The sequence below is a fragment of the Cyrtonyx montezumae genome, unplaced genomic scaffold (assembly GCF_038088225.1).
Source record: "Cyrtonyx montezumae isolate F1298 unplaced genomic scaffold, pur_monq_1.0 scaffold_4, whole genome shotgun sequence".
Taxonomy (NCBI): Eukaryota; Metazoa; Chordata; class Aves; order Galliformes; family Odontophoridae; genus Cyrtonyx; species Cyrtonyx montezumae.
Genome location: NW_027072045.1, coordinates 31126732 through 31154581, shown reverse-complemented (window position 1 = coordinate 31154581; position 27850 = coordinate 31126732). Strand labels below are relative to the sequence as shown.

Here is a 27850-nt window from a genome sequence, read left to right as displayed (position 1 = left end):
TTTAGCACTTGTGCAGCTTAAGCCTGTCACCACAGTTTTGTCCAGCATTTTCTTAGCACCTCACACAAATAACATTGCAGTTGGTCTGCAACGCCCATCAGCTACGAACAGCTACCAGGAGGGGAAGAGCCCACACTGCTGCTGAAAGCCCTGCTATGTCCAGAAATGCTTTTGGATATGCTGGTTCCCGGGTCGGACAACTGAATCTAAATGAGATTTTTTTCTCCAAGTAGGGCTAACTCCAGTTATTCCAACGTAGTAAACACGAGAGGGCAGTACTGAGAATGCCAGTCCTGTACTGTACAGTTTTCAGTCCACTTTTTAAAGACCTGTTAATGGAGATATGGCTCAGTGTCAAGGCTAAGTGGCCAAACGTTATCTAAGCTCATGTCCTCATGGGAACTAACACAACCCCTGCTTATTGTACAACAGTACTGCTTGGATTTAAGCCAACCACACAGACTTCACCCTGCTAATTTACCAATCCTGCTTAATCTCAAGTATCTTCACCCCTTCACACTCCCCAGTTCACTATCACTTATTTTCCTGAGTGAGATTATAAAAAGTTAAACCCTTCTACCAAAAGTACAAAGACAAATTAGATACAGTAGAACAATACAAACCCAGTTATACAGCATTACAAGTGCAGAAATTCTTCATGTTGTTGCTCTTCTTTACCGTTGGCCCCCAGTAAAAACCATAACAAAGAATCTAATTATCCAAAATATTTTTAAGTACTGTGATTAAGTTTTTCAGACCATACAGGTAGCCCTCATCCTTCGTGTTGCTGGGAAACACGTGAGCAAAATCTATCATTCGGACTTCTACGTTTGCACTTTCCTTGATCTCTGCTGGCATGTGACAGAAAACTTTTTCCAGTTGCGGTATAACGTTTCCATTCAGATGCTCCTGTGAGATGCAAGTGCTGCTTTTCCACACGTTGTCTTGCTCCAAGCTTTCAACTTTCAGCGAGAGCTGGCTGTGGTGCCTCTTTGAGTATGCCTTTTTGTGAAGAGCATAAAATTTGGACAAGCCTTTACTGACGGAGGCCTCAATCTTTCCGTTCTCTGTAGAGCTTAGGACATGAATGTTATTATTGTACTCCAGTATGTCTCCACCTGATAACAGTCCCTTGGGCACTCCTCTCTTCTCTGTCAAGGTGACATCACTCAGCCGCACAGTCGGTGTCTGACTCGAGCCCTCGTAAACAAACAGCAAGGAGCTTGCATAAAAGTTGAGCTGCTTCTGGCCCTCAAACCACTTCAAGATCTTTTCAATCTTCTGAATGCTGGCAGCGATCGCATCTTTTCTCAAGCAGTACCCATTGTGGAAGAACTTTGAGATGCCTACAAGAAAGAGACATTTCTGAGGATTATTTCCACCTCTGAGAAGTAATCAAACTCCGTTCAATGCTTACTTGGGGATGCGAATAACTCTCACTATGAAGAAAGAGGCAGCGTTCACAGTTTCAAGAGCAACTATTAGACAGATCAGAACCAAACCAAGGAACTCAAGTACCTTCAGTACTGCTGTACAGAAATAAAGGTTGGTGTTGGATTTGTAAAGGAAACCAGTGACTCAGTGTACCAAAGTGCAGATGAACATGGCTCCCACTCCCCACATCATTTAAAGTAACCTCCCAATCATGATGGGCAGGGACCCATTGAACTCTCCAGGGATAAACAAGCTCAAGCAGTTCCTTTATCGTGAGTGGCAGCGCTGATAAGTCAGTACCAGCTCTAAGGGCTTGTCTAACTGTCCCTCGGTGGAGGACAGACAAACAGATGCCAGTTAATGACTAGCAGGAAATATTTATCACCGAACAGCCATATGAGGGCAGCATTTTTATTTATTGTTAGCATCAAGCAAAGTACAGATTGATTTTGACTGAGGAGGTCGGAGAAAAATGTATTTTTAATATAAAAGACGCCATTTATTCACGGAATACAATCAGAAATAAGACTATACAGATTAAAAGCATGAATACCTTTAAGGGGCTTTCTACATCATTACAGCATCAAGCCTCAAACCTGCAGGAAAATTCTATTCTATCCTGATTACTCCTTTATTAGCAATAAAAGACACACGATGAGGAAATTCCTTTAAGATATACAGCTGTTACAGCCAACTGCTAACTTAACTTAGGATCAACAGGTAGTTCAAGAGACACAGGAGACCACCTCAGACCCATCTGAGAGAGAAGACAGTGGGATTTTTAACATGGAGGCACACAGACTACTTTTACACATTGCTCTAAAATCATGACAATAGCCAAGAGTACTAAACTCTGGTACACACACACACACACACACACACTCTTACCATCCTTCACTGTTTCCTTCGTCAAGCTCCTCCCGTAGTGCTGGTTTTGCGTCTCATAGCTGTCGGAAGAGACATGGTAAACCTGCAGGTAATAAAAAGGTGAGTCTGAACTTCAGAGCAGCCATGGTTTTCTACAGAGCTAGGAGACATCTCACAGACAGGTGAAGTTTTCCCCTGGTATCTGTACAGCTACTTGGACAGGTCAGCACTGCCCTCTAGAGCTCTGATCTGCAAAACACTGCTGCACATCTTGGTATTTTAAGCTACAACTTTTGTATTTTCTGGCATCAGAAAGACACCGCTATATTGGCTAAAAACAGATCAACCTATTTATAGCAGGAAGCATTTTACACAGCACATGCCTTGCAAATCAATGCTAAGACCTGAAACTATCATGCTCCTTACCAGCGTTACTATGAACATTACATCAGTCAGACTTAGCACACTCAGCAACTCACTATTACTGTTTTTCAGTTCCTAAAACTATAGGAACGTATACTGTAACAGTACAACAGCAAGCAATGCTGTGATGTGCTCAGGAGGGCCCAGCAACATGAGGCACATGTGAAATGAGGGCCTGGGGTAGAGCAAGGTTACACAAAGCGAAGGATGACAGCACGCAGAGTGCTTGCTACTTGCCTGGTTAAGGAGGCAGCTCACATGGGCACAGCTTTGTCCATATCAGGAATTGCACAAGCTGAACAACTTAATTCAAAAGCGCTTTCCACACAGACACATTTTCTCTCTAACCAAAATAATTTCCATTGTAGAAGAGTGCCAGCCAGCCACGCTGAAGTCTAACTTGTTTATTTCAGCACAGACAATTCCTCTTGGCAGCAATAGCACAGCTCTCTGGCAGAAGCCTTCTGCCTGGCGCTCACTCAGACCACCCAGCCCCACGGCCCCACTATGAAAACACAGGCCCCAGCTCCTGCTCTGCACAGGAGCTAGAAGGAAACATCCCAAACAAAGATAAGGGGAACTGCATCTGGTGTCCCCAGGGAATCCAAATCCAGCATGTGGATTCTAACATATTTAAAAGGGCCACAAGCCAAAGGTAATGAAAGCAAGAACAAGGAAGGCTACCCCTCTGGAAGACGAACAGGAGGCTGTGCCATGCCTCCAGCAGCACCAGGTGGCCCTGCTCAGAGGGCACATTTTGCATTAACAGTATATTTCTAATTGTACAAAGTAGTCAGTGACAAAGTACCAACCTTGCGACGCACACAGTTAACTATCTCAAGAGTAAGCAAATAGTCAAGATATCCCTGGTTAGCCAAAGGATTGGCTGCAGCTCTTAGGGAGTCTTTTTCTCTACAGGACAACTGCACTGATGAAATGATGAAAGTATTCCCCACGTTAAGCAAAGAGCTGTCTCCTCATTCCCCTCAATGCCTTTTCTCAGCAGCACAGGCTGTCTGAGCTGTTCCTGGAATGGTGCAGAAACACCAATACATTCAGCCCTGCGCTGAAAGCAAAGAACAGGAACCCAAGCTCAGAGCACAGCCCACTTTCACCAGCTCTATCCTCACCTACCTCCCAAAAAGGAGGAGAGAAGGCTGAGCAGCTCCTGAGCCCCCAGGCCTTTTGCTGCACCGTGCTTCGCTCACACCATTGCTGCTGCTCATCTGCTGCTCACCCTTCCCAAAAGGATACTTGCCTCTGAACTGATTTTTTTTCTGTATCCCTGTTGTTGCAACTGCCTGCACTAGCCCATTTCTGTCAAAATGATGACAAGTCAAGTAACTCAAATCTGTAACCTCAGCAGCAGCCAATAAACTATTAGACAGGAAAATCTCATTCCTTGTCCACCTGCCACAGCTCATTACACATCTGCTCTGCATTCATGAGTTTCATTGCACAATGTGAGACAATGAAAATCTCCTTATGTGACCCACCAAGCACCACCTTCAAGAAATTGGGGCTTTCTGAGCATCCTCACCAGAAGAGAACAGTGCGGCCTGTGGGTTCCTCCTTGTGCCTACAAGCAGTTCTCTGAGGTTTCTGCCTCACAGAACCATCATTATAAATGCTGTTTTAATTAGGGAATCAAATGAATTTGTTACAATGGTGCAGACATACCAATACACATCCACGCTGCAAACAATATTTACAAGCACAAATAGCGCAGATGCAAGTATTCATGTGAAGACACAGAGAACATGAAGTATGCTGCTCTACAGATGCAACAAGGAAGGTTATGTAATGATATAAGCCAAGTCCAAAGCTGTAATCTTCAGCCTTCCCTCTCGATCTAAACTGTTGGACTGGTTTTTGACTTGACTCCCACATTCTCTCTCATAGGCTTACATAATTATTACTCATGACCACTGTAATTTATAGCTGCAAAAGTTTATCTCAAGGCAGAGTTATGACTGGGAGCCTAGGCAATTAGGTACAAAACACTACAGAGATATTAGAACTATTTCAGACAATGGTGCAGTCTAGGTGCTGTTGCTATCTGCACAAAGCAGAACCTTATCTACGGCTTCAGCCCTTTCTGTTTCCTGGTGCAGAGCTTGAGAAGCCCTGGATGCATCTATGTGAGAAAACCAACAAACCTCACGCCAAAATCAAAGTTACTCTGCATCAGTTGGGGCAGAAAAAAATACTTGAAATGCACTGCATTACTGTTAGTAACACATCTGTGTTACCGAGCCATAAACATTTTGTACAGCTTTTATGTTTTAGAGTAGCCAAGACACAAATGTTGAATTTTCATTGCTCCTCACATCTAAAACACGAAGCAATGTAACAGAGTTACTGTGGGCCTCTGAGGGTCCTTATCCATCTCCCACTAACCTCTGCTGACAGCTGTTCCTGAACCATGTAAGTGTCCAAGGTGTTTTCTTTGGACAGAAAGCTTTGCTCAGTGCACAATGTAAGCAGCTATTTACAACGAAGGAGAGCAAGGTTCTGAAACATATTCCACACGATGTTTGATACTGCTCCCATCAACACATTCAGATAACACTTTATTTACACAGAACTCCAAGTATTGCCACTTGAAAACTAGCTGCTGTACCTGGTGTTGGACAACAGGCCAGAGCACAAGCTGAATTTGAAACCAAAGCAAGTTCTCACCCTCATGCCGAGTACCAGGAAGCCAATCTCTTCCATCAGCGGGTACTTGCTGACCTGCTGCTGGATCTTCTCCGCTGAAGCATACGGATCATAACTTTTCTGCCCTATTTTTACATCCATTATGCATGGCTTATTAAATTTATGGGTCACGTCTTCCAGTTTCAGATACATATCTGTTGAAAAAACAAAACCTGGGTTAGCAGTGGGTCAAAGCAAAAGAAGCAGCAAAACATCTTCCACTGAGCTTCTGCACAGCAGGGAGAAGAATTAAAGGGCTGGTATGATGTCAGGACTTGCCTCCGAACACAGCCTAACTCATGGTCACTGCAGTGCAGCCACAGACTCTGTTAGCATTAAATCCTAAATGCCTTCTGGTTTAGAAAATATATAATTAAAAGTGCACTCATTCAAATTACTACCCAGATGAAATTGATGAGTACCTTTTATTAAGCCATTAGCACATTTTAAATCACATTCACAAGCACATACATACAGTCACTGCATGGCTGTTTTTGCAGCAGAGACGGTGTTCTCTTTCAATGTGTGAGAAGGCTAGAATTCAACCTGCTGGTTTTTACTTTTGGAAAGGAGAACTAATGTTTCACAGTGCCTCCCTGAAGAGGCAGACATGCACTCGTTTTTCCTCTTTCCTCCCCCCTCACAGCATACCTGTTGAGGAGAAGACTCCTCACACCCTAGCTGCCCCTCAGCCATTTCCCAAGGTCCCTTTGGAAGCTAGGGTGCAAACCAGAACCCCCCCAATCTCCAGTGCCTGAAGACTTGAAGCAGTGCTGAAGACCTGGTTGAACAGTTTTATGTTTTTCTCCAACGTGGGTAAGAGATTATTTTCCAACATGATTTATGGCACTGACTGTCAAAGCACAGCAGGAAAGCCAGCTCCTCCAGTGACTGCATTCAACTTGCTGTCAGAAAGCTTGCATGGGTCTCCAGCCCTCCCCAGGGCACCTCGTGTACTAAGGGAAGATGGAGCATCAACGCCCTTCTCCTTCTTCATATCAACTTCTGAAAGCCAGCTTTGACCACCCACAACCTTTATGGAAACATCTTTTTTTCTTCTCAGTGCTGCCTATTCCATGAGCTTTTTGTTGATTTTTCTTTGCATTAATGAAGTCTGAATACACACAAACACTTCCTCAGTCCTTTAGAATAGTCTATAATGAAAGCCAAAAACTCTGCAGTTAAAAAGTAAGGAGTGAAGAGGGACGAAGTTCCTTGATATCATAGCTGTACAGACAGGTAACAAACCAGCTGGAGACCACAAAAAGGGAACCAACAACATTCTGTTTCCACTCAGTAGGCAGAAGCTCCTTCTTAAGGCCAAGAAATGAAATTGGCTTTTATTATTTTAATAACGTCTATTTAGAGCTCCAATTTTTACACCATTATCATCATGTTAAAATGATCCAATTCTCCAAAGCACACAGGCATCAATCTGAGAAACAGATTCCATTTAATCCCTAGATGCTTCCTCTGTCTATAAATGGGACTAAGCATATTTTTAAATGTATAGCCATGCTCAAAAACCTGTGCTAAATCAATATACTACTGTAAAAACCCAGTCTCCTACTAACTCACTGCCTGAGCTTACATTACTTTTCCACATCCTTAGGGCTACAGAATCAATGTATCTACAGCAAATAGCATAGTTACAGACCAGCTCACTCACGTAATAGGTCTATTAACTGTAACCACAGGGATACAGAGACCAAAATAACTCAGGCTTAACTTGGAGAAGCCACAGGCTGCAAACAAACACATTTGCTCATCAAATGCTCCCTAAAGAGACAGGAGACCAGCACTCACTCTACCAGGGAGCACACTCTGTATCACCTGGCCACTTCTTCTATTCCAAGTTTTCATGTGCAGGTCAAAATTCAGCCAGATAGCAGCAAAGCTTTTTTTGAGGCTATGGAGAACCACTGCTTAATATGCAGGGGTGTCCATACAGTGCCTCACCTCTCAATTATTACAACAAGAATTGTAAATGTTTAAGCATCATGTTTCACACCTACCCTTCTCTGGAGACGTTCCCAACCCGCCTGGTTGCCTACCTGCGCAACCTGGTCTTGGGAGCTGCTTTGGCAGGGGGGTTGGACTCAATGATCTCTACAGGTCCCTTCCACCCCCTACAACTCTGTGACTCTGTGATTACTGGATCCAATATACTTGTGCCATCACTCTAAATCAACTCAGGAGACAGCAATGAAATGGAATGCAAGGTTTTCAGAACTTAGCTCTCCAAAGCCAGAGATACAGCATGGGATAACGGCATGGGAGTGCAAAAACATCTCAAAAAATGGCTGCAATCTTTCAGTACTGACTCCAAATGTTATGCTAGGAGCTGCTCCAGACTGAAACTTATAAAATTATGAGAAGTGTAGGTTACCACAAATTACACAAGTTATCTCCACGCTGTTCTATCAATCCTTAAGTACATGCATAGAAAGTGGTGTAAAACGTGTGTTTCCACTGAGCTCCTTCCATTAAAGGCACATGGAAAATCTCACAGGTGCTTGCTGTCAGCTCCACATGTCTGAATTCTTCTTTTTAAGTGTACAGCACCAAAATTCAGCACCTTTTAAGACGTATAACTTTTTATTCCTCCTTCCATTTCAGAGCTGTTAAGCTGATCCACCTGTCATAAAGAAAGTTCACCGCTCACCTGCTCATCAAGAATCTGAGCACAGGTACCCTTCCCAAAATCTGCAGCAAGTGTGCAGCTGAGCAGGGGTAACAAGAGAGCTCTCCTTCCTCATCTGTTAGAAAGAAATCTGTTTTTCATGCACTTCAGTTTTTCCACATTATTATGTAGAATGCTACTAGCCCAAAGTGCTTCTGAGAAGCATGCATTCACCAAGGAAAATAACGTTCCACTGCACAAGTGGATAAAAATCTCCGATGTAGATATGAAGTAAGTTTCAAGCTATCCCAAAATATGTACAACTAAAATCCCCTGCAGAGAAAATTCATAATGAGGATTTTTTTTATCTTGGCTTTAGGAGAAAATCCTGAAGATATATTTCAAGCATTTACACAAATCATGCCTGAGCTTCTCTTCCCCACCCCCTTTCCCCCCCCTTTCTGTTTTGCAGTGGAGAGAGGCAGGAAGATGTGGTCTGACATATTATTTACATAATTTATTGCAGCCCCAAAGGAGACAACATGAAAGACCACTAGAATTCAGCAAGCACACATGGCACGAACCACTGCAGACGTCAGTACATACATGCAGAAACAGTCGTCGCTGGAGTCAGAAGTGACAAAATAACTCCAGGCATCTGAGTTTGTTTCATAATTTACCAGGCATCTCTCAAAACATATGAATAAGCAGGAAAAAGCCTCAGTTGCTCCCAACAAGAGAAAAGAAAGGTTTGATGTTGCCTGCTATTTATCTACCCTGTTCTCAGCTTCAGCAACAGAAACTACAGCCCAGCACACAACGAGGCACAGTGAAGCTGTTTATGAAAAATACACAGGAGCAACGAGTAAGCAGCAATACCACAACTCTCAGCAGGAGGTATAAGAAGCTTAACACACTCCTACATATCTCTGTAACAACTTTTCAACTCTTCCACTTGATTAATGAATTCCAGGCACTGACAATGCCACTGAACCCAAAGTTGAAATCCAATTGCTCTGCTCCAATTTTAGATTCACTCTGGGAGAGTGTCATCCATCTCCCATGCAGCAGCCTGGGCTACGTAGTTTCTGTGAAACTGGACAGTGCTTTTACAAGTTTTTACTGATACAGTACTTTGAGTATCCCCCCACGTTTTCTGCAGAGAGAACTAAAGTTCAGCTGAAGTAAAATATGCAGAAACTTCCTGCATATTTGGGTACATGCTCTGTGCCAGACAGCAAATCCTAGATGAATCTTTTGAAAGGTTGGGGTGGCCCGTCCTAGTTTCTAATCTACACTCAACCCCATTCAGCTGGCAATTCCATCCACCCAACTACATCCTCAAGAATGGCTGCCTCACGTTTCATCCTAAATGTCCCTCCATGGAAATAAATCCACCTCACCCACAGTAGCTCCTGCTCAGCCCTGTGGTGCATGGTGCCAGTTAATCCTACTGGTGATAGGTGGATGGTTGGACTAGATGATCTTAGAGGTCTTTTCCAACCTTAATGATTCTATGATTCCCAGAGTAAATTGGGGATGTGTTGAATTACCATATCACAGCTAGACCACGCATTCTAATATTTTAAGATCATACTGTGAGTAGGAAAATTTGATTTGCAACTTGGAGGGGATGCTAAGCGAGCTCCGTAATGCAGATAAAATTAGGAGGGAAGGAAAAAGATAGCTCTGGTAAAGCTATTTGAGTTCATGCCAAATATGAAAGCGTGAAGGCAAATTTGAGCCAAAAACACATTAGGTACCACCACAGTCCTCACTGCACTTCTTTTTGCAGAGTTCAGACCGTGGATGCCACCTTACTGCTCTCTTTGGAAAATAAGTCTATCAGGGACAGCATAAGCAAAAGGAGATAGAGTTATACTGTAAAGGAGCACAGCTTCTAATTTCGGTGTGTTTGCATTTAAATAGACTCGCTGGCATCTTTTATTTCTGTATGTTCCAGGAGCTCCATTTTCCCAATGTGAGTAAGAAAGAGCAGCAGAAAAAAAAAATGTTGCTTTTTTAAATATACATTGAGAATATCCATCTTTCCTTGAAGAATACCAGATACCAGGGCTTTGTTCCACTCCAAGCAATAACACAACACGACCAGAAGTGCTCTTAAGCAATGTACCCACTGAAATAAATGCTTTTTCACTCTGTGGCAAGGCAATGGGAACCAACCTCAGGAGATGTGGCGGCAGATCCCAGTCTGAATGCCTTGCCTTGGACCACATTTTTTCTCCCCCACAGCGTCAGATTCTGAGGACCTGACAAACAGGTACCCAGCCCACCCCTCCAGCATGATCCAGACCAAAGCAGCAGCTCTGCTTCAGCCAAATGGGAAATGTGTGCCATATGAACAGCCGTGCCCCATCGCTCCCAGCCCACAGGGATGATCCCAAAGACCAAATCCAGCCAGAGGGTTTCAAACTGCTATGATCCCAAAGACCAAATCCAGCCAGAGGGCTGCAAACTGGAATGTGGTGTCGGAGGGAAAGGAGCCTACAGAGCTTGCAACTGCCAAAAATCAGGCTCCAGGGGATTTTTCCAGGAGGTTTAGATTAACAGATAAAATTAGAACAGTACCATTTGGTGCAGTAGGTGGTGACCAGACACCAAAGTATTTTGGCAGATACTCTCGCAGCTCCAGAAGAATGCTGTTGCAACAGTCAGAGTCATAAACCTGAAATAAATTAGAGAAGGGGAGGGGGGCAGATAATGAGTTTATAACATTCATTTTACACTTCCTGTTGTCCCATAATTACCATTTCTTGCAGCCTTTGTTTTCAAGATTTTTAGAGTTTCTCTTTCACCTTTAGAAAACAAACAAGGTTGCCACAGAGATAAGCAAATGGAATCCTTTCTTTTAGTTTTTAAGTGGAAAAGATGTATCAACTCTAAGAACAATTCCAAAGCATTTGTTTTCACTTGCTATAACTTTATTTATTTATCTATTTACAATTACTGTAAGAAAAACAAGCACACCCTGGGCTCAGCAGCTGCCTTACACTCCTGAAAGAACTGTTTTCTCACCATTCAAATGTAGGTCTGGACACTCTGTTACAGAACTGCATGACTGCCATCAGTTCTCAGTGTTGTTGTTCAGAGGGTTTCAAACTCCTTCCCAGGACATTATTTTTACCCCACAGAAAGTTGAGTTGTGGACACTGGGCTACATGGATAGCCCACAGCAGCCCTGAGCAACGTGGTTTCCAGATGAACAGATCTGTACACACACAAGTACAGGCTGCAATGTTATTATGACATTTAGGAGCCATCCCAGTGCTGCTCCTTCAGCTCTGATGCTATCAGACTCATGTCCCACCCCACAGCAGTAGCTGCATAGCAGCAGCCCCCAGTTCTGCTCCCACCTCGGTGTGCAATGCACAGAAGTGTGGTTAGAACACACTGCAAAGTCAGAAGCAGTGCAAAAACATTAGCACCTGAACAGAGAGCTGCAGCACTGGCTCAGCTCACTGCTTCACAACTGTTAGTCATGGTGGGGGAATACTGGGCAACGGAAGCTACAAGCAGTGTGCATATCAATATTAGTAAGGGTGTGCATTTTGACACTTCAGGAGAGGGAAAGCCCCAGAGCTGTTTTACCCCACACAGCCCCAGCACCGCTGCAGCGCAGCTCTAGACAGAGCAGCAGCAGAGTGATAAAATTAGGCAGTGCAGGTTAGTGCTAAATTTAGTTTTCAGCCCAGAAACCTCACACAGGGTAAACTCCAACTGCCACTGCACTGCAAACATGAGGTGCTGCTCTGGGCTGCCCAGTGAACAGCCCCAGCCAGGGTGCTGCCATACCACTGGCACTGTGCAGTGACCAGGCTGGCACAACCAGGCGTGCACTGACTTATGTCACCCAAGGACACCCGTAACTCATGTCAGCCCCATCTCAGAGATCCTACAGAGGGGCAGAACCTCCAAAGCACACCAACACATGCAAAGCACAACACAGAGCATAGGCTGTCACCACACCCTCTGCCCTGACAGCCGTTATCTCAAGCGCACAGGTTGCGGGTTAACACAAGCTGGTACGCCGATAATCCTGCACATTAAGACAAAACTTGGCTTGCCCCTGAGCACAGCACTGCTGCTTCTTTTCCTTGATGCAGCACACCTTCGATAAGCTTCAGGTGCTGGCAGTAGAAGACACTGCTCTCCCCAGGAGACCCCGGCGCAGCTTGCTCTTATCAGCTTCAAGAGAGAAATGGAGAAAACAATGGAGGTGAAGGGGAACTGAGAAGGATCAGCTCCAGGCAGAAGCAGAGGCACAGCCATGGCCATTATCACCTTTCACAACAGCCACCACTGATGCCATTTCTGGGCCAGGATTCCCAGCACAGAGCACAGGAGTGACCTCATGCCGTGCTTATTTTCAGACACCACCACCACAAGCACCACTTCTGCTTTCTGCAGGAGCTCGGTGTGGCAGCAGGTCTCAGTCAGCTGATGGGGATTGCACTGCACCCAGCACAAATGCTCCTCTCTGAGGTGAATTCAGATACCAACAAGGCACAGCCCTGACAGGGAAACTGCACACTGATTTAGGACAGGACAAGAGAGAGGAAAGACTCTTGCTCTGACTTACTCTTTAATCCCCAACAGCAGGCTTCAGTTACTAAAGACTGAGAAAACAACTAACAGTATACTCTTGAGTACTTCAAGCAGTAGGATATGATAAGGACTGCCAGACAACTGGGTGTAGCAGCCCAAAGTCAAGGTCAAACGGGGGAAAAAGTTCCCCAAGTGCTATCTTCTAAATAGCCCATCCTTAATACACTGATATCAAACATTTTTAGAGGAGGAAAACTCACGGTAACGCCTACTTCAGTATCATTACTTGAGAGTAAAAGAACAAAGTACATTATCTCTGTCTCTCAAGTTATCTTGCCCCCTGGAAGCAGTAATAAACTCTATAAGTCTGACCTAACATACACAAAGCACTTACTTGATCTTAATACAGACCTCAATCGCAGCCTGTAACATATTTGTATGTCCAATAGGAATATGTACTCAATTACTTCCTCTGACCTTTATTAACTAAGTGTGGGCAAAAGTAAGGAAAACAGATCTTTCAGGAGTTACATCTGTTTTTATTCTGGAGAAAACTTCTGCTGATGAGAAATGGCCTCAAGACAGCAACAATGGGTACTTCATCTCCCTGCCCCCAGCCCAGCAGCAAGCTGCACATTTAGATGTCATTCAGAATGACAAATGTAAGTGGATTTATGATAAAAACATCCTCAAACTACACAAGAAATAAGCCACTCATCCCATACCCCAGAAGGCATTGCTGCTGGCAGAGCTGAGAAACTCGTTGGAGGAGAAAGGCTGTCACCCACCCTAGAACAACCTTTAAAAGTTAACCACTGTACTTCTGTTTCTATCAGCAATACTCCAACGTTACTGGAAAAGCAGCTGCTGTTTTCTGAACATAACAATGTCTGTGTCTTAAGCATACACTGATAAATATACAGTTTGTTGCTTTCCTGCACATAACATCTTCATCCAACAGATCCAGAACTGTACAGCACTTCAGTGTCAGCTCAGCCCAGAGTAGGTATCCCTCCTACACAGGCTACATTCTTCCAATAGCACAAACTGGAGACATCAAACGTAATCGCTGCTGGACTTAAAAGCAAGTAAACAGGATGCTGACATTTGGAGGGCTCACAACATGACCATTACAAATTGCTGCAGCTAGCTCATAGGAAGAACATGCCCCAGATACGTTCCGTGGCAGTTCAATAGTCCAATAGACACCATGAAGTCATAATTTCCAGCCACTCAGAATGTTTTAATTCTGAGGCAAATTCACCAACCCTTAGTTTTTAATCCAAAGTACATTCTGTTTTGGTAAATCTGATCCAACAGATTCATCTGTTTTTTAATGCAAACAGGGCTGCCTGGAAGAATGGGAATGTTCTTTTCCTTATTTAACGCAGCGTGACATTGGCTCTTCTTTCTTTTGCAAAGACTGCACATGACTGAGGGAGGGCAGAACCAACGTTGAAATTGCAACAGGAACTCCTTCTGGCAGTAGAGACCTGCTTCCAAGTGCCCAGGCAGAAGAGGGGCTCCCAGGCAGCAGGGCAGGAGGAGTTAATTAGCCAGACTCTCAAATGAGCAAGTGTAAGACTTAGAGATGATAGTGCAGCCTTAATTCTGTCTCCCTACATGTATGCATTAGAACACGTAACTTTAATTACCTGCGTGCACACAGCATTTCCCTTTGGACTCCTGCATCACCCAGTTATAGCAGACAAGCACAAAGGCCAGAAAACTGAGGCTGAAAACAGCAGCTGTTAATTGAGCAATCTGTAACTGCACGGCTTCACGACTCAAAGCTCTCGCTTCTTTTTCAAAGCAGCAGCACCACATTTTGACTTGTCTCTGCAGGATTTCTTTCCTCACCTACTGAAGCTGTCAGCTCTGTTTATGTTCAAAAATTCCAAGGCCAGAATAATTCCAAAAGTTAAGCATTTACAAATACTATTATACTAAATGCTATTGTACTGAGTTGCTTATTTTATTATTCAAAAGAGAGCTGTACTACACATTAGATTATAATTACTCACAGAAGATGCCAGCAGAAACAAAATCAGGACGTAAAACAAATCAGGACATATTTTCACTTCCACATTTCTGCCCATGCAAATAAATTTGCAAATAAGAATGGTATACACCTGCAACAGCTACATCCTCCTCCAAAGATTCAGAGGAAAAAATAAGTTACAGAAAGCAACCTCAACTTCCAGAAACTGAAGGTTCTGAAAATGAGCACTGAAATCTCCATTTCTACATGTTTTTAGATAGTCAAAACTAGGCTGCCCCTAGCAAGATGTGCAGCCTCAGGAATGGAATAATCTTCACAAGAGATAAAGCAAACCCTGACCTGTTTGTGAGGCTGCAGCAGAGCTCCAAACCTTCAGCAGGCAGTAGCAGCAGAAGCTAACAGGCAGCAGTCAAGCTTAATGGCAAGGCTGAAGAAACCACACAGCAGAGCCATGACAAACAGCAGTGGGTGCCACATGCAGCAAGATGCTCCAAAACCACAAGAGGTGAGCTGGGTGCAGACAGACTGCCTGGTCCCTCTTTCTTTCCAATGGACACTTCCTACAGAGGCAAGGCAAGAAAGGTTGCTTCCCTCATCAAAAGACAGCAAACTTGCATCTCGTCTTTCATCTCTCAAGATTCCCAGGCAATAAAAGATCAACAGTAAAGTTTAAATAATTTACTTTACCCCCTTCACACCCTTAGCAACTGCTACAAGAACTGGGCAGTGGGCATCAGGACCTTCTCAGTGAGAATTGCCAAATTAGAGGTTGTGTTTCCTCACAAACCTCTTGCCACAGAGCTGTGCTTCCCCTTGCCCTCCCAGGTTCAAAACTCCTTAATGCAATCAGATACTAAGCTCAGTGTCTCCTGGGGACAAGTTGCAGTCTTCAATGAACCAGAGATCTCTGAAGTCAGAGATGATTCTTCTTCCAGGACGTGCCACAAAGCTCGATCCCTGAGGCACAGTAACCAGACATAGCTTTTGGTTTTATTTTTTAATAAATAAAATCTCCTCTTAAAGGAGATACTCAGGAAAGTAGAGATAGCTGTATTTGCATTAACAGTGTGAACATCTGTTAAGCTGCCTTCTAAGTAGGTCAAGAGACTCTTAAATTGAATATAGTCCAAAAATACACAGCAAAACACATATGAAGTTCAGTACTCCAAAACCTACGTTTGGTAAGTTCATATACAACAGAGACTGGAGGAGAATTCACACTTGGTACTCCCTACTAGAAGCGGAAATAAAAAAAACACATTGTCAAGCTGGTCATCTGATAACAACATGATTTTACCAGGTCCCTCCCAACCCAAACTGCTCTATGACTCTACTCTTCCTTCTTAGTTCAACAATGCTTGCCATTCACCCAACAATGCTGTAGTGATGCTGCCCTGGAGTTACTCACTCAAATACTCAAGCCACCAGTGTCCAGAAAAACCCAGCAAATCTTAAGGCCAGATAGTCCCTCTGCTAATTCGTACTTCCCTTGAGAAACTGCTTGTGCCCTGCTCCTTCATCTATCTTTACAGCATGAAGTGGTGCAATGTGAGTACTTCTTTGCGTACCAAGAGAAGATACTGACCTGGTGAGAAATCAAGACCTTGAGACATCCAAATCCTGCTAGATGCAAAACCAAGTTGAAACAATGGTAGTGAGAGGGTTTGCATACAAACTTTTTGCTCCAAGATTCTTTTGGAGTAAATCCAGCTACTTAACAAATTTATCACAGGAAGTACTGAAAGTAAAATGATAGAACAGGACTCAAAGGAAAATAAGCCAGCATCACTGCCCTGCTTTCTGTGAACACTACGAAGCATTACCGTTTGCTTCTGAAAAGCAGCCTGATCACAGCCAAAGAGCCATGCAAGACAGTGACAGAGAACAAGGGGTGGGAGGAACCCTAGAGCAGTTATATAGGCAAAATTCAATTTAGCATTTCAAAGAGACAGAAAGACAAGTCCTGACAGACATAAGTTGGATTTTTCTTTTCTATCACTGCAAGAGGCAGCCCTTGCAAAGAGCTTCAGGTAGCATTACCCTGAAGGTGCAGCTTCACAGCAGTGATAGCTTGCCTGGGCTGCCACAGCCCCACACATATTTTCATGCCAACCCTATTAGCAGCCTTGGAGTCCCACACACTTCTGCCCTGTGCAGAACTGGATGTTACAGAACCAGCTATAAGCCCACGTCTTTCCTTTCGCTCATCTGCTGGATGAGCTCATCAGCTGCTTCCCCAACCTGCACACAACCCCCTGCTCAATGCTGGCAAGAAAGGAAAGAAGCAGTGCTGCACCTGGGACACAACACAGCAGGAAGGGGGAGATAAAACAAAAAAAACCAAAACCAGTAATAACAGCATTTAGAAACCCTGGCAAGCCTTCCAGAATAATCTGCTGCAAAAAGGCCGAGGGAAAAATATGGGTACATGGTGAGCCAAGTAATTCACTCTGCTTTGTCTTCAAGAAGAGGAGCTCCGTTCATCATGAATGAATTGAAACTTCAATGTTTGATCAAGTCTGAAAAAGTTACTGCTCGCACAGCTCTCTAGCACAGCAAGAACAGCATACTGCAACTTAATCCTATTTAACACACTGTGGATATGCACATGAAAACCATACTCTGTTGCTTCATTTTCAGCATTATCTACTCTCAGAAGGAATCTCCCTTAAAATCAGGTTGATGAGAGAACAGGACTCTTCCCTCTTGCTTGCACTGCACAGATTGCAGACTACTTGGACTGTTACTAACTTCACCCAGCAGTTCCTGCTAGCATCAAATTGCAATAATGGCCTTCTACTGTCTCCCTTTATGAGTCTTAGATTTATTAAAGGGGACTGTAGATTATGGTGTGGCACACAACGTACAAGGAGTACAGAGAACAGATGCTCAGCAGAACTCTCCTGGGTTCATTTCCTACTACAGAGCATGTCCTTCCCAGACTTGCTTTAGCTGGAAGGTCCAAGAATCACAAAAGTTTGCCACACTTAGTAAGCCTTACTGTCCAGATAGAGAAGGCTTTGAGCCATTCCATAGCGACCTGAAGAAAAAATCTGAGGGCTCATAAGACAGTGGAAGGAACTCAGCAGCTTCTCAGTGCTCATCCTTCATTCCACTTTGTCTGTTACTCCCCTTTGTTTGTTGTTTCTTTAAAAATAAACAAATAAAAGCAGCAAGCATTTCATAATTTGGTCAAAGAGTCATTTCCTTCTCATCAGTTGAAGAGTACCATGTGCCCTTCCTCTTATTACAGTACCACTCCACGATTTCGAGTGCAGAAGACATGGTCACAGTCAAGACAGTTTCACACACTGGTTGGGAAACCTAAATTTGCTTCTATTCCCAACAAAACAGAATGCCTCCAGGACAGCTTCCCAGCTGGAGGAACGATGCCAAGGGCTGAAAGGGAGTGCATCAGAACACACCCATTATATTTGCAAATAGCTGATTTGTAGTACTCCAGTACCACCACCTCTTCTAGAGATGCAGTAGGCCTGAACGAGGCACAGCAAAAGATAACATTTCAGGATACTGAGCTTTGGCTTTGAAAGCAGTAATGGAAGGTTTGGTCAAGGCACTGCATCCCTCAAGTGTGACATTAAGAGAACTGCGCATGCTATTTCTTGAAGCTTTGTCCATACAAGATTTACAACCAGAACCTTAGCTGGAGACTTGATCACAGGATATTTTAGTACACAATAGCAGCACCACAGCCACCATCCTCTCCTTTTTCAGTCAAGTGTTATCATCTAAATCAAGACTATAAAACCAGTTAGCTGAGTTTACAAAATAGGGTAATTCATCCTGAAGCAAGACACGGTTTCCCTCCCCAATCCCTGTCGTCTTCTGTCACTAGAAGAGAACAGTTTACAGAACACAGGCTGCCTTATCGTGATTTGTGCTAGATAGGCTGGAAGAGGGCTGAGCCTTATGAGTCAGTTCTTGCAACTCCGTGCAAAAGCTTCCAGGCCAAAACACATCTTTCAGGCTGCTGGCTTGATTTTATGCCATGGAGGGGGAGGGAAGCCGCTAGAAGTCTTCTGCACTGCCTGAAGCTGGATGAATGCTAATTAAAATTAGGCAATGCAAAAAAGGAAAAAAGCATCAAGCTGTAATGAAGAGCTGCAGTAGGTTACTGAGAATTAAATAAGATTATTGATAATGGGCAAACGTCCTGCACATTTCTCCTTCTCTGTAACCACGGGAGCACAAGGAACGTTCCTTGTGAAGGTTGGTGATTGGTGATTCTCTAACACTCACACACTGTCCTCTAACAGTTACGAGACAGACAGAAAAAGCTGCACAAGCAATACTAATTCTGCCTTGTGTCTAGGCTGTAAAAATGAGTTACTCAGTTCTTTAGAGGAAAGAACACACAAAGACAGGTCATCACCCTACTGAAAGTCGCATTATAATGCATCCAACAGAAGTTCACAATAACAATTGTGCAGGCAGCCATGAAACCATGACTTCCTAGCTTTCAAGCACACTCACCTAACATAAACCTCTTTTACATGTTGGAGTTATTTGCGTCTCTTACATCCTGGCTTTGTTTTCCAAGACATGCAACAAGAGCGAAAAACAATTCCTATTATCTACAGTGGTAACAGCTTCCTTGTATTCATGTTATATGTCAGCAGGGCTTGAACTCTGAACTTCCAGACAACTGCTAGAGCAGTTAGCAGAGTTATCATGGACTAGCAATGGAACGAAGATCTGTTCTCCAGAAGGGACAGATGACTGCTGCAATTATCTTCTTCCAACTCTACATGGGCTCAATCAGCTCTGAACTCCCAGGCACTTGAGGTTGCGAGATAGGAACAGGGATTGGGAGAGCCCAGCCTGCCTTTTTACCCACAGAATCACAGATGTGACCTCTGGGGTAAGGGTGTGTGAGGATTAGGGTAGGACTTGCCTTACCACAGCCTTGGAAACTTTTTGTAGGTAATGTTACATGAAGCCATGACGTGGCAACGTCACAAGCACCAGCTATGACAATCCTGATGTGCAGCTGCTAGCAAAGAGGAAAAGAAAAGTTAACAGTTGGAAATTGTCCATGCTGCAATAACTTTATCAGATAGGACAGTTTTCAAAAGGCAGAACAAGGGGAGGAAGGTGCACTTCTTGAACCCCAACCATCACACAGTCGCTGTAGGAGAGCAAAAGGGCAACTCGAATAAAAGTTTATGGGCTTATTTATTGATCTGTTGGCTATAAAATCCTAGTTTATTAGCTAGTCAGTTACCAACCTTTAAAACTTCAGCATGCCATGCTCAGAGGTGTATAGCCCTATGAAGCAACTGTCAGAAATCAGAATTAAAGGAGCTATCACTTTAAATTGCCCAGCAACCTTCCCCTGTCCTGTTGAATGCAAGAAGAGAAGCCCTCCATCTCTTACTGCTAAACACAGAGCTTGTAGGAAAATGCAGCTGAGAAGCTAGCTTCAACAACTGTAAATTCTCTTCCTTGGCTTTAAATATTTGCTGTTCAAGCTCTATCCTTGTGGGCCTGCAGAAGCAGCTGCCCTATTTAAAGCATGACATTCCAGCTTCCTCCCCCTCTTCACGGCATCAACAGGACAGTGGTTTCTGCAAAGCTACATTCTTGATGTGACAAATGAATAAAAACCCTCTACTGAACATGATAGCTCTTAAATAGTAAAGGATAGTTATGTTAGCACACAGTACTCTTGGGTACAGCCTGGCACTTTGAAATGAGAGCTGTGTTCCCAGCAGAGCACAAAGGTTCCACCTCACCCAGAGACTGCGCTGACCTTTCCCAAGCACGCTTTGCTCACAAGTCCCAGCTCACCTGCATGAAGAGATGGCAGCTGGAGTGCAGACAGGCTTCTTTCCTTCCCTCTGCTAAAACTGATGAATTAAATCAAATTCTTTCAGCACGTGAACATTCACTGGCATAAAGCAGCCGGACCTTACACAATGAAACAGACTGAAGTAGCCTGCTTTTATGGATTCCTTAGTGCACACATGCAGGCAGCTACCATGATCACATTCTGCCTTGTAGCAATTCACTTTCATTATAAGGAACAGGTCACTACTACATAATTTATTAGAATGAATTCTCAAACTGCTGTTTTTCTGCTTCCACACCTCCATGTGTTGCAGCCTCCAGGAAAACAGAAGGATAAATTAATGGCAGCCTGAGTAGAGATTGTTAGAGGCTCTCCAGTTTTCAACTTTGACAGATTCTTCCTACGTCACCCACTTCTGAGCAGGCTGGCATATGCACCATAGCTTCAGATCACTATTCGTATTTTGTGCTACAGTGTTTTGCTTAAGTACCCTGCAGCTTCCAACACTGCAGGTAGCACGTTTTGTTTGGGCTGTACCAGCCAGGACTCTGCTTTGTACTCAGTAGACAATATCCCTCGTGTGCCTAACAGGAACAAGCTCCTGGTGCAGGCAGCACCATCTTCTACCATGAACTACAATGGTTCTCAACAGCTTCAGCTGAGGTTGGCTTTACCCACAAGTGAAGAAGGGCTTCTTCCTTGGCCAGGTAACCGATCATATCAATACAGAGAAAGTAGTTAAAAGTGCTTATGAAGCCATAGGTGCAGAAATCAAAAGATGGTGTGATTAACCTGCATACAGTCAGAGTAAACCTTCTGGTGTGACCTTATCAAAAGACTCACTGTTTCATTTCTGCACTGCTTCATCTTCACTATCTAACTGCATTGTGAACAACCCATTGTTTCAATGAGTGGTAAAATTTTCCTTCCTCCTTTCCTTAGAGGCTCATTAGCCTATCCAAGGTAATGCAGCCTCCTCACAGACCAGAAGTGCAGTGAGCCAAGCCACCAAAATGGGGCAGTCTTGCTATTGTTCTTACCTGCTTATCAGTTTAACTGACAGAAAACTTCCAACATGTCAATTGTATTCATCTACATCTGGGAAACAGCAGCACAGCCTAAGATAAATGGCTAAACAGGACAAAAAGCCTTTTCCTCCTGGCAGCAATAAGCTATTGTATCAACTCAAGCTGGATGCACAACTGCACACCTTAGACTGAACCTTGCAACCAGCAGTAATCCTCACCTCATTAGAAACACATGGAGCGTTTAGGCATCTATACTTGGCACCATGCAGTTCTAGCTGACAAGAACAATGAAAGCAGCTAATCATAGGTCTTGGGCATTTCTAGCTCCTCTTGTACTTTCACCTATATGAGCATTTTCTCTCTTTCCCTTCTCCCACAGAAAGACAACCAGGTCCATGCACAAGCAATTGTGTACACACCTTTTCCTTTCTCCGTCATTCTTCAAGAACTGACAAGCCCCTTTCACAGATGGCTCAAACAAAAACCACTCAGTGTCAGAAGTGATTTGCTGAGGCTCCAGAAGACATAAATGACTTTATCTCTGAAACTCTCAATAGCATTAAGAGCTGATTTTTTCCCCTATGATAGGCTCTAGTAACAACCAACCTGGCACTCAAAGGCATCTGTTTAAGCTTTCCCCTTCTACTGAAGAGTTGCCATTCAGTCTGGATTGTATCATTCTTAACCTCATCTAAGTGAGAGTCACTGGGAAACCTCAGAACAGTATCTACTTCTAGGTTTAACTGGCTCCCGAGGGGCTCCTAACTATCTCAAGAGCAGCTGCTTTGTCTAGCAGTCCTATCATGAAAATTATTGAGTAACACTAGTGTGCAAATGCACTGTTAGCTTAGAGTACACAGCTCAGCCAGTTTTATGCAAGACAGTTCTATAAAACACGCGACATCTTCAGTAACTTACATTAATAACCTTCCAAAAAAAAAAAAAAAATAGAATGAAAAGAGGGTCTCGAGGCTCCTCCTTCATCCTGCATGAAGGTTTCTACAGTTGTTTGTACCTGGTACAAAGGGGTGACATATCAAGATAATACTGAAAAAAAACATGATAATCTACAACAGGTGGATGGGCTGGCAAGGAAACAAGATGTAAAAACAGTTTAAGTAAGATAACCAGCAACAACTTTCCTGGTGTGTGCTATCCAAGTTACTGATAAAGACAACTGGATGATGAGCAGTAGGCTTGGTTCACAAGGAAAATACAACAAACTGAAGTTAAAGCAGTTGGGGAATTGCTCTTTTTATTGACATTTTAAAGGAACTGGGCTTTAACACAGTGAAGAGGCAACACTTAAAGCAACAAACCAAACTGGATGGGCACATAAAAGACTAGATCTTAGATACAACAAATTACAGGACAGTCAGCAACATGAGATAGAAAACAATGGGATCCCACATACCACTCCTTAATCACTGATGAAGATCACATGGGGCTTTTCAATAAAGACTCAGATATTGTGAAAACCACAATGCCCCACAAGCAAATAAGCACAGGGATACAGACTGCAAAGAGGAGAAAATTCTAGACAGCAGAGATACTGTGACAAAACCATCAGTGATGTACCACTGAGATATTCAGATTGCACTTTTACAACAGCATAATAATAGACTTGTACATGAAGAACAGCCACCTCAACAAGGCAGGCCCTCACCTTGCTGTAGAACTCCTGCTCCCTGGGACCTCGAGGTGGGGGCTGCAGCTGCTTCAGGACAGTCCCATCTGGATGCTGCAGTATTCCTAAAAGAGAAGCAGTTCCTTCAGGGACAAATTTTAAGGGAGAGAGCTTTCATTTCTTTCAGAAACAACAAACGCACATCAGAGACAGCCTATTTATTCAGTTCTACTGTTGCCAGTATATGCATAGTAGAGTAGAAATTGGCAGCTCCCACACAAAGCCCTTAGCAGAGGTTTGCTTGCATTCCTCTTTCTCTAGCCATCAGATGACTTTCCGCATCTAACTCTGTTCAAGGCCACCACAGTTAACAGGGAACTGACATTAAAAGTTCCACCCAAAAAAAACATTCAGTTGACTATGGAAGATTGTACAGACACTCCCTTTTTAAATAACTGATAAGTTGCTTTTCCAGCAACACTAAGAAGTTGAAGGAGCTAGTACAAAGTTTAACACATTTTCCACAAGCTACATTAGAAGTACAGGGCCTGTGGGCATACAAGCTGCATCAAAAGAGCACTTCTGTATTACTAGAAGTAACATCCCTGTAGCACTTCACACTAGCAACCATTTTTATCACACCCCCAAAAAAGCACAGCATCCCACCCAGGCAGCCTTAGCCACTCTGCTGCTGTGTAGCTGCACAAGAAACTCAATATCGGGGCGTAAGGACAACGCTGGAGATTAAAGCAACTGCACGTCTGTGAAATGCACTCTAAATTTCAACATCACCAGGCACCGGGGAAAAAGGGAAAATCCACTTCTGGAATAAAAATTTTCTCCTTCGATTTAACCACAGCTCTTCATAGAGCAATTTATTTTGTTTAAAAGGAATATAAAAATACGACAACTGCATCCCAAATAAGTTCCATGACCAGCTCAGCGCTTGAGAGGAGAAGCAGCAGAACAAGCCAGGCACTTTGTGCCCCCAAAAAACAGTTTGCCGTTGTAACACCTTTTGGAAAGCACAATCTCTGAATGGGCTCTGTTGCGCAGTCTTAGAAACAAAATAAAATCTGCAGAGCCCAAGATACTTATTGTAAAACAACATCTTACAGAAGTTGTTCATTAGCTGGCTATGCCAATAGAGCGGTTTGGAGAATGACACTCAAGTTGCTTGCCAAAAGCTGGGCTCTGTACTATTTTTCTAGTTCTGGAAAGTACACAACACTGCCTGTCACAGCTCCAAGACACAACAGCTTCACCCTGTGCCCTTCCACACGGGCTAGAACACACTTGCAAAGCGCACACTGTTTTTGCATGACATGCTTTGAATGGATTGCTTACAATCACAGCACTAAAAAAAAAAAAGAAAAAAAATAAAGAGGAGAGCCTACAAGGCAGAAAGTCCAGACAAACATTCCTAGAAATAGAACCCATAAACTGCTCCTTTGAAGACAAATTGCAGTAAGCACTTTCCACCAGAACTCTGCTCTTTGGATCAAGGTGGATGATGACATTAATGTAACATGATGTTGTCTGAAGTCCCCTTGTACTCTGGATTTCATGCCAGAATAGAGCTCCTTCCCTGCATCTGCAACAGAGACATGCTGGAATCACAGAGTTGTAGGGGTTGGAAGGGACCTCTAGAGATCACGGAGTCCAACCCCCTGCTGAAGCAGCTCCCAGCCCAGGTTGCACAGGTAGGCATCCAGGTGGGCCTTGAACGTCTCCAGAGAAGGAGACTCCACCACCACTGCATGCAGCTCCAGTGCTCCGTCACTGCACTGTGAAGAAGGCAGCCAAAGACTCATCTTTCAGAAGCTACCACAAAATCCAAAACCTTCACCCCATCTACAAGACATACCAACACCTGCAGATCATGCTAACATAAGAACATCAGTTGTGGATCTGTTTTAGGGCTCCTGGGGTCCTTCAGCATACATAAAGATTCCATTTTATTAAATGAATTGACCATTTAACATTTCTAAGAGAACTGTACCAAAACTCAAATTCTTAAACAGCTCCATAACACTTTACTATAGCTCTGCACGCAAAGCTTGCGAGCTTACCGAAGTTCAGATCTACAGCAAAAAAGAAAACAGAGGCCAGACTCTTCTCAGCAGTGTGTGGCAACAGGACAAGGGGAAATGGCTACAAACTGAAACACAGGAAGTTCCACACAAATGTGTGTGGGAACTTCTTCACGGCGCAGGTGACTGTGGATGCCTTCAAGTCCTCTGTATGTTTGTATGCAGGGACAGTAGGGAAGTTGAGCACAGAGGACAACAGTGACATGCAGGAGGAAGCTTGGCAGGAGAAGGAAGGCTCAGAGTTTCAACCAGCAAATAGTTCAAATGTGAATGCCAGGAGCGCATCCTTCACAGCACATTGGCCTTGTTTTGTAGTAACAGAAGTATCCAAATAAAGAGGAGAACTGGTTTTCTATTTATCATCTTTTAAGATGCTGAAGGTTCAATGGGGTAGGAAGTGGCACAACAGAAAACTGCAGGAAGGGAGACTACTGCAGGAAAAGACATAAAAAGCAATGGAGAAGGTACAGTGCACACTGGTCTCCTGATACAGACTTCCAGTTACCACAGATTCTGATGTACAAATCACGCGTGATATTCCTTACCACTGCTATCAGTAACTACATATGCCCACACATCTGGCCACTAGCTTCATAACAACCACACCACAGGAGCAGCACCGCGGAATTATACGTGACCCTGTATCTTTAGCATTTCGACTGCCTATACTCCTACAAACATTATCTGTAAAGACATAAAACAAGATGATTTGGTTATAAAATTAAGAGAACTATGAGTACCATGGAGCAGCTACGGTCTCCATTAAAACGTGAAACTCAAGTGCCTAAGGTGAGATCAGTGGGGTACCCTTGCAAGGAAGCGTGAGCCTCACTGTTACGTCTAGTGGCTCTGGTTTTATCTGATCCACTTGAGGCTGTGCCCACAGTATGGATGCTGCCCCACCCAGGTGACAACAGAGATAAGAAGTGACGTGCCGAAAGTGAGTCCTTTCTGTCCAACCCCACCCCATGTCACAAAATACAATAAGTGAGGTAGATGTACAGGAGCCTCTGCACCCTCTTGCCATCTATTGCACTGGTGCAGCAGGGCCAGGAGATGAGAATTACCCTGCTGCACAAATTACCAGCACCATGACATGTCATGAACGTGAGCAGCAGATAAGGTCAGCTCATGGTGCCATCAGTGTTGCGATTCCACCCACTGACAGCAAAGGGCTGGTGAAGTTCAGCCCTCAGCCTGCTCAGCTCCTATGGGCAGAGTTCAGTGGCAGTAACACTGTATTCCCCTTACAGCTGTTCTCAAAGGTCACCCTGGAAATTGAATGGATGTGTACGTTTGGCTCAGGGGCAGGAGTTATATCCAACTTGATGTCTCAGAAGGGTGAGAGCACCCTTTGGCAATACTGGCTCTGCACTGACCGCTGCCTCTGCTGAAAGGAACCTTTATCGGAAGAGCCAGCGCCTCCGTCCTCGGCCTGAAGTCAGAATGAAAATCAAAAGCTGCTGGAAACATGCTTCAAAACACGCTACATTCTCACGACACACGCACACTGCTCACTCACCACTGCTCTGGGCTCGCTCGTACCACAACGTCGGCAAGCACCTCGCAAGCCGCCCCTTTCCACCTAAACCCACAAGGAGAAGCGCTCGGAAGTCGGTCAGCTGCTTCTCTCCCCGGACACACGCAGGCCGTTCAGCCGCACCCTGCAGGCCTCCAGCTTCCACCTGTTCAGGCCAATGGGCGCCGAACCACGGCTGCCAGGAGCTCTAGATCGCACCGCTGTCATCCCCGCAAGAGACGAGAACCACCCCGACCCCCCCAGACCCGCCCCGCCGGAGGCAGCGGGAAGCCCACACCGTTACGTAACCGCGCGAGGCACCGACCCCGGTCCGCACCGCCGGGCCGGGGACTCCGCACGGCTCCCGGCCGCAGGTAGGGAGAGGGCGGGGACGCGAAGAGAAGGCGGCGCGCCGCCCCGCCGCTCCCCCCCCAGCCCCGCTCACCGCCTTTATCCTTGCCGTACATGTGCCCGGCCACCTGGTGCGACAGCGGCACGCAGCCGTTCAGCCCCCGCCGCCGGCCCCCCGCCGCCGGCAGCGCGTCCACCGCGGGGCCCGGGCCGCCGCCTCGCTCCTGCTGGGCCGCGGCCTCCTCCGCCTCGCCGCGCCCGCCGCCCGCGCAGCGCCCGCACCCGCCCTCGGGGTGCCCGGCCGCGGGCGGCGCCGGCCGCGGGGGCTCTGTGGCCATTTCCCGAGGGGGGTAGGAGAGGCGAGCGGCGGCGTTGCGGCGGGCGGGACTCAGCGAGTGCTGCGTGCCGGGGAGCGAGCGGCGACGGCCCGCGGCTCCATCACCCCGCTCCGCGCCGTGCCGAGCAGTGCCGAGCCGCCCAACCCGGCGCTGAGACGGCGACTCGCGGCGGCGCCGCCCCGCTCCGCCCCGCGCCGCTCCGCCTCCGCCCGCCGGCACGAGGAGCGGCGGGGGCCGCCAGGGGTCGCCGCTGCCAGGGGAGGGACGGGGGGAGTGCTGCAAAACGTGCTGCTGGGACCCTGGGATTGCCTTGTTTACTCTTTTCTCTAGGAATTACATCAGCTGTGTTTGCCACTCTGTAATTCCCGCTCTTCTTTTCTGCCATTCATTTCCGTTACAGTTCGTATTGAACTGTGCAAATATTACGCTTGGCGCTTTTGCCGCTGTGTTTAGTATTAGTAGGGCAC

The 27850-nt window shown here is 45.0% G+C and overlaps 1 protein-coding gene across 1 annotated transcript; it reads right to left on the bottom strand.

Moving 5' to 3' along the window:
- Positions 1-637: 637 nt before the first annotated feature.
- IPMK (inositol polyphosphate multikinase) lies at positions 638-27478 on the bottom strand. Its single transcript, XM_065746691.1, has 6 exons — positions 27140-27478; positions 23122-23207; positions 10637-10733; positions 5407-5579; positions 2323-2404; positions 638-1346 (listed from the first exon to the last, which is right to left on the bottom strand). The coding sequence occupies exons 1-6, from the start codon at positions 27381-27383 to the stop codon at positions 712-714; spliced, it is 1317 nt and encodes a 438-aa protein (XP_065602763.1). The 5' UTR covers positions 27384-27478; the 3' UTR covers positions 638-711.
- Positions 27479-27850: the final 372 nt, after the last annotated feature.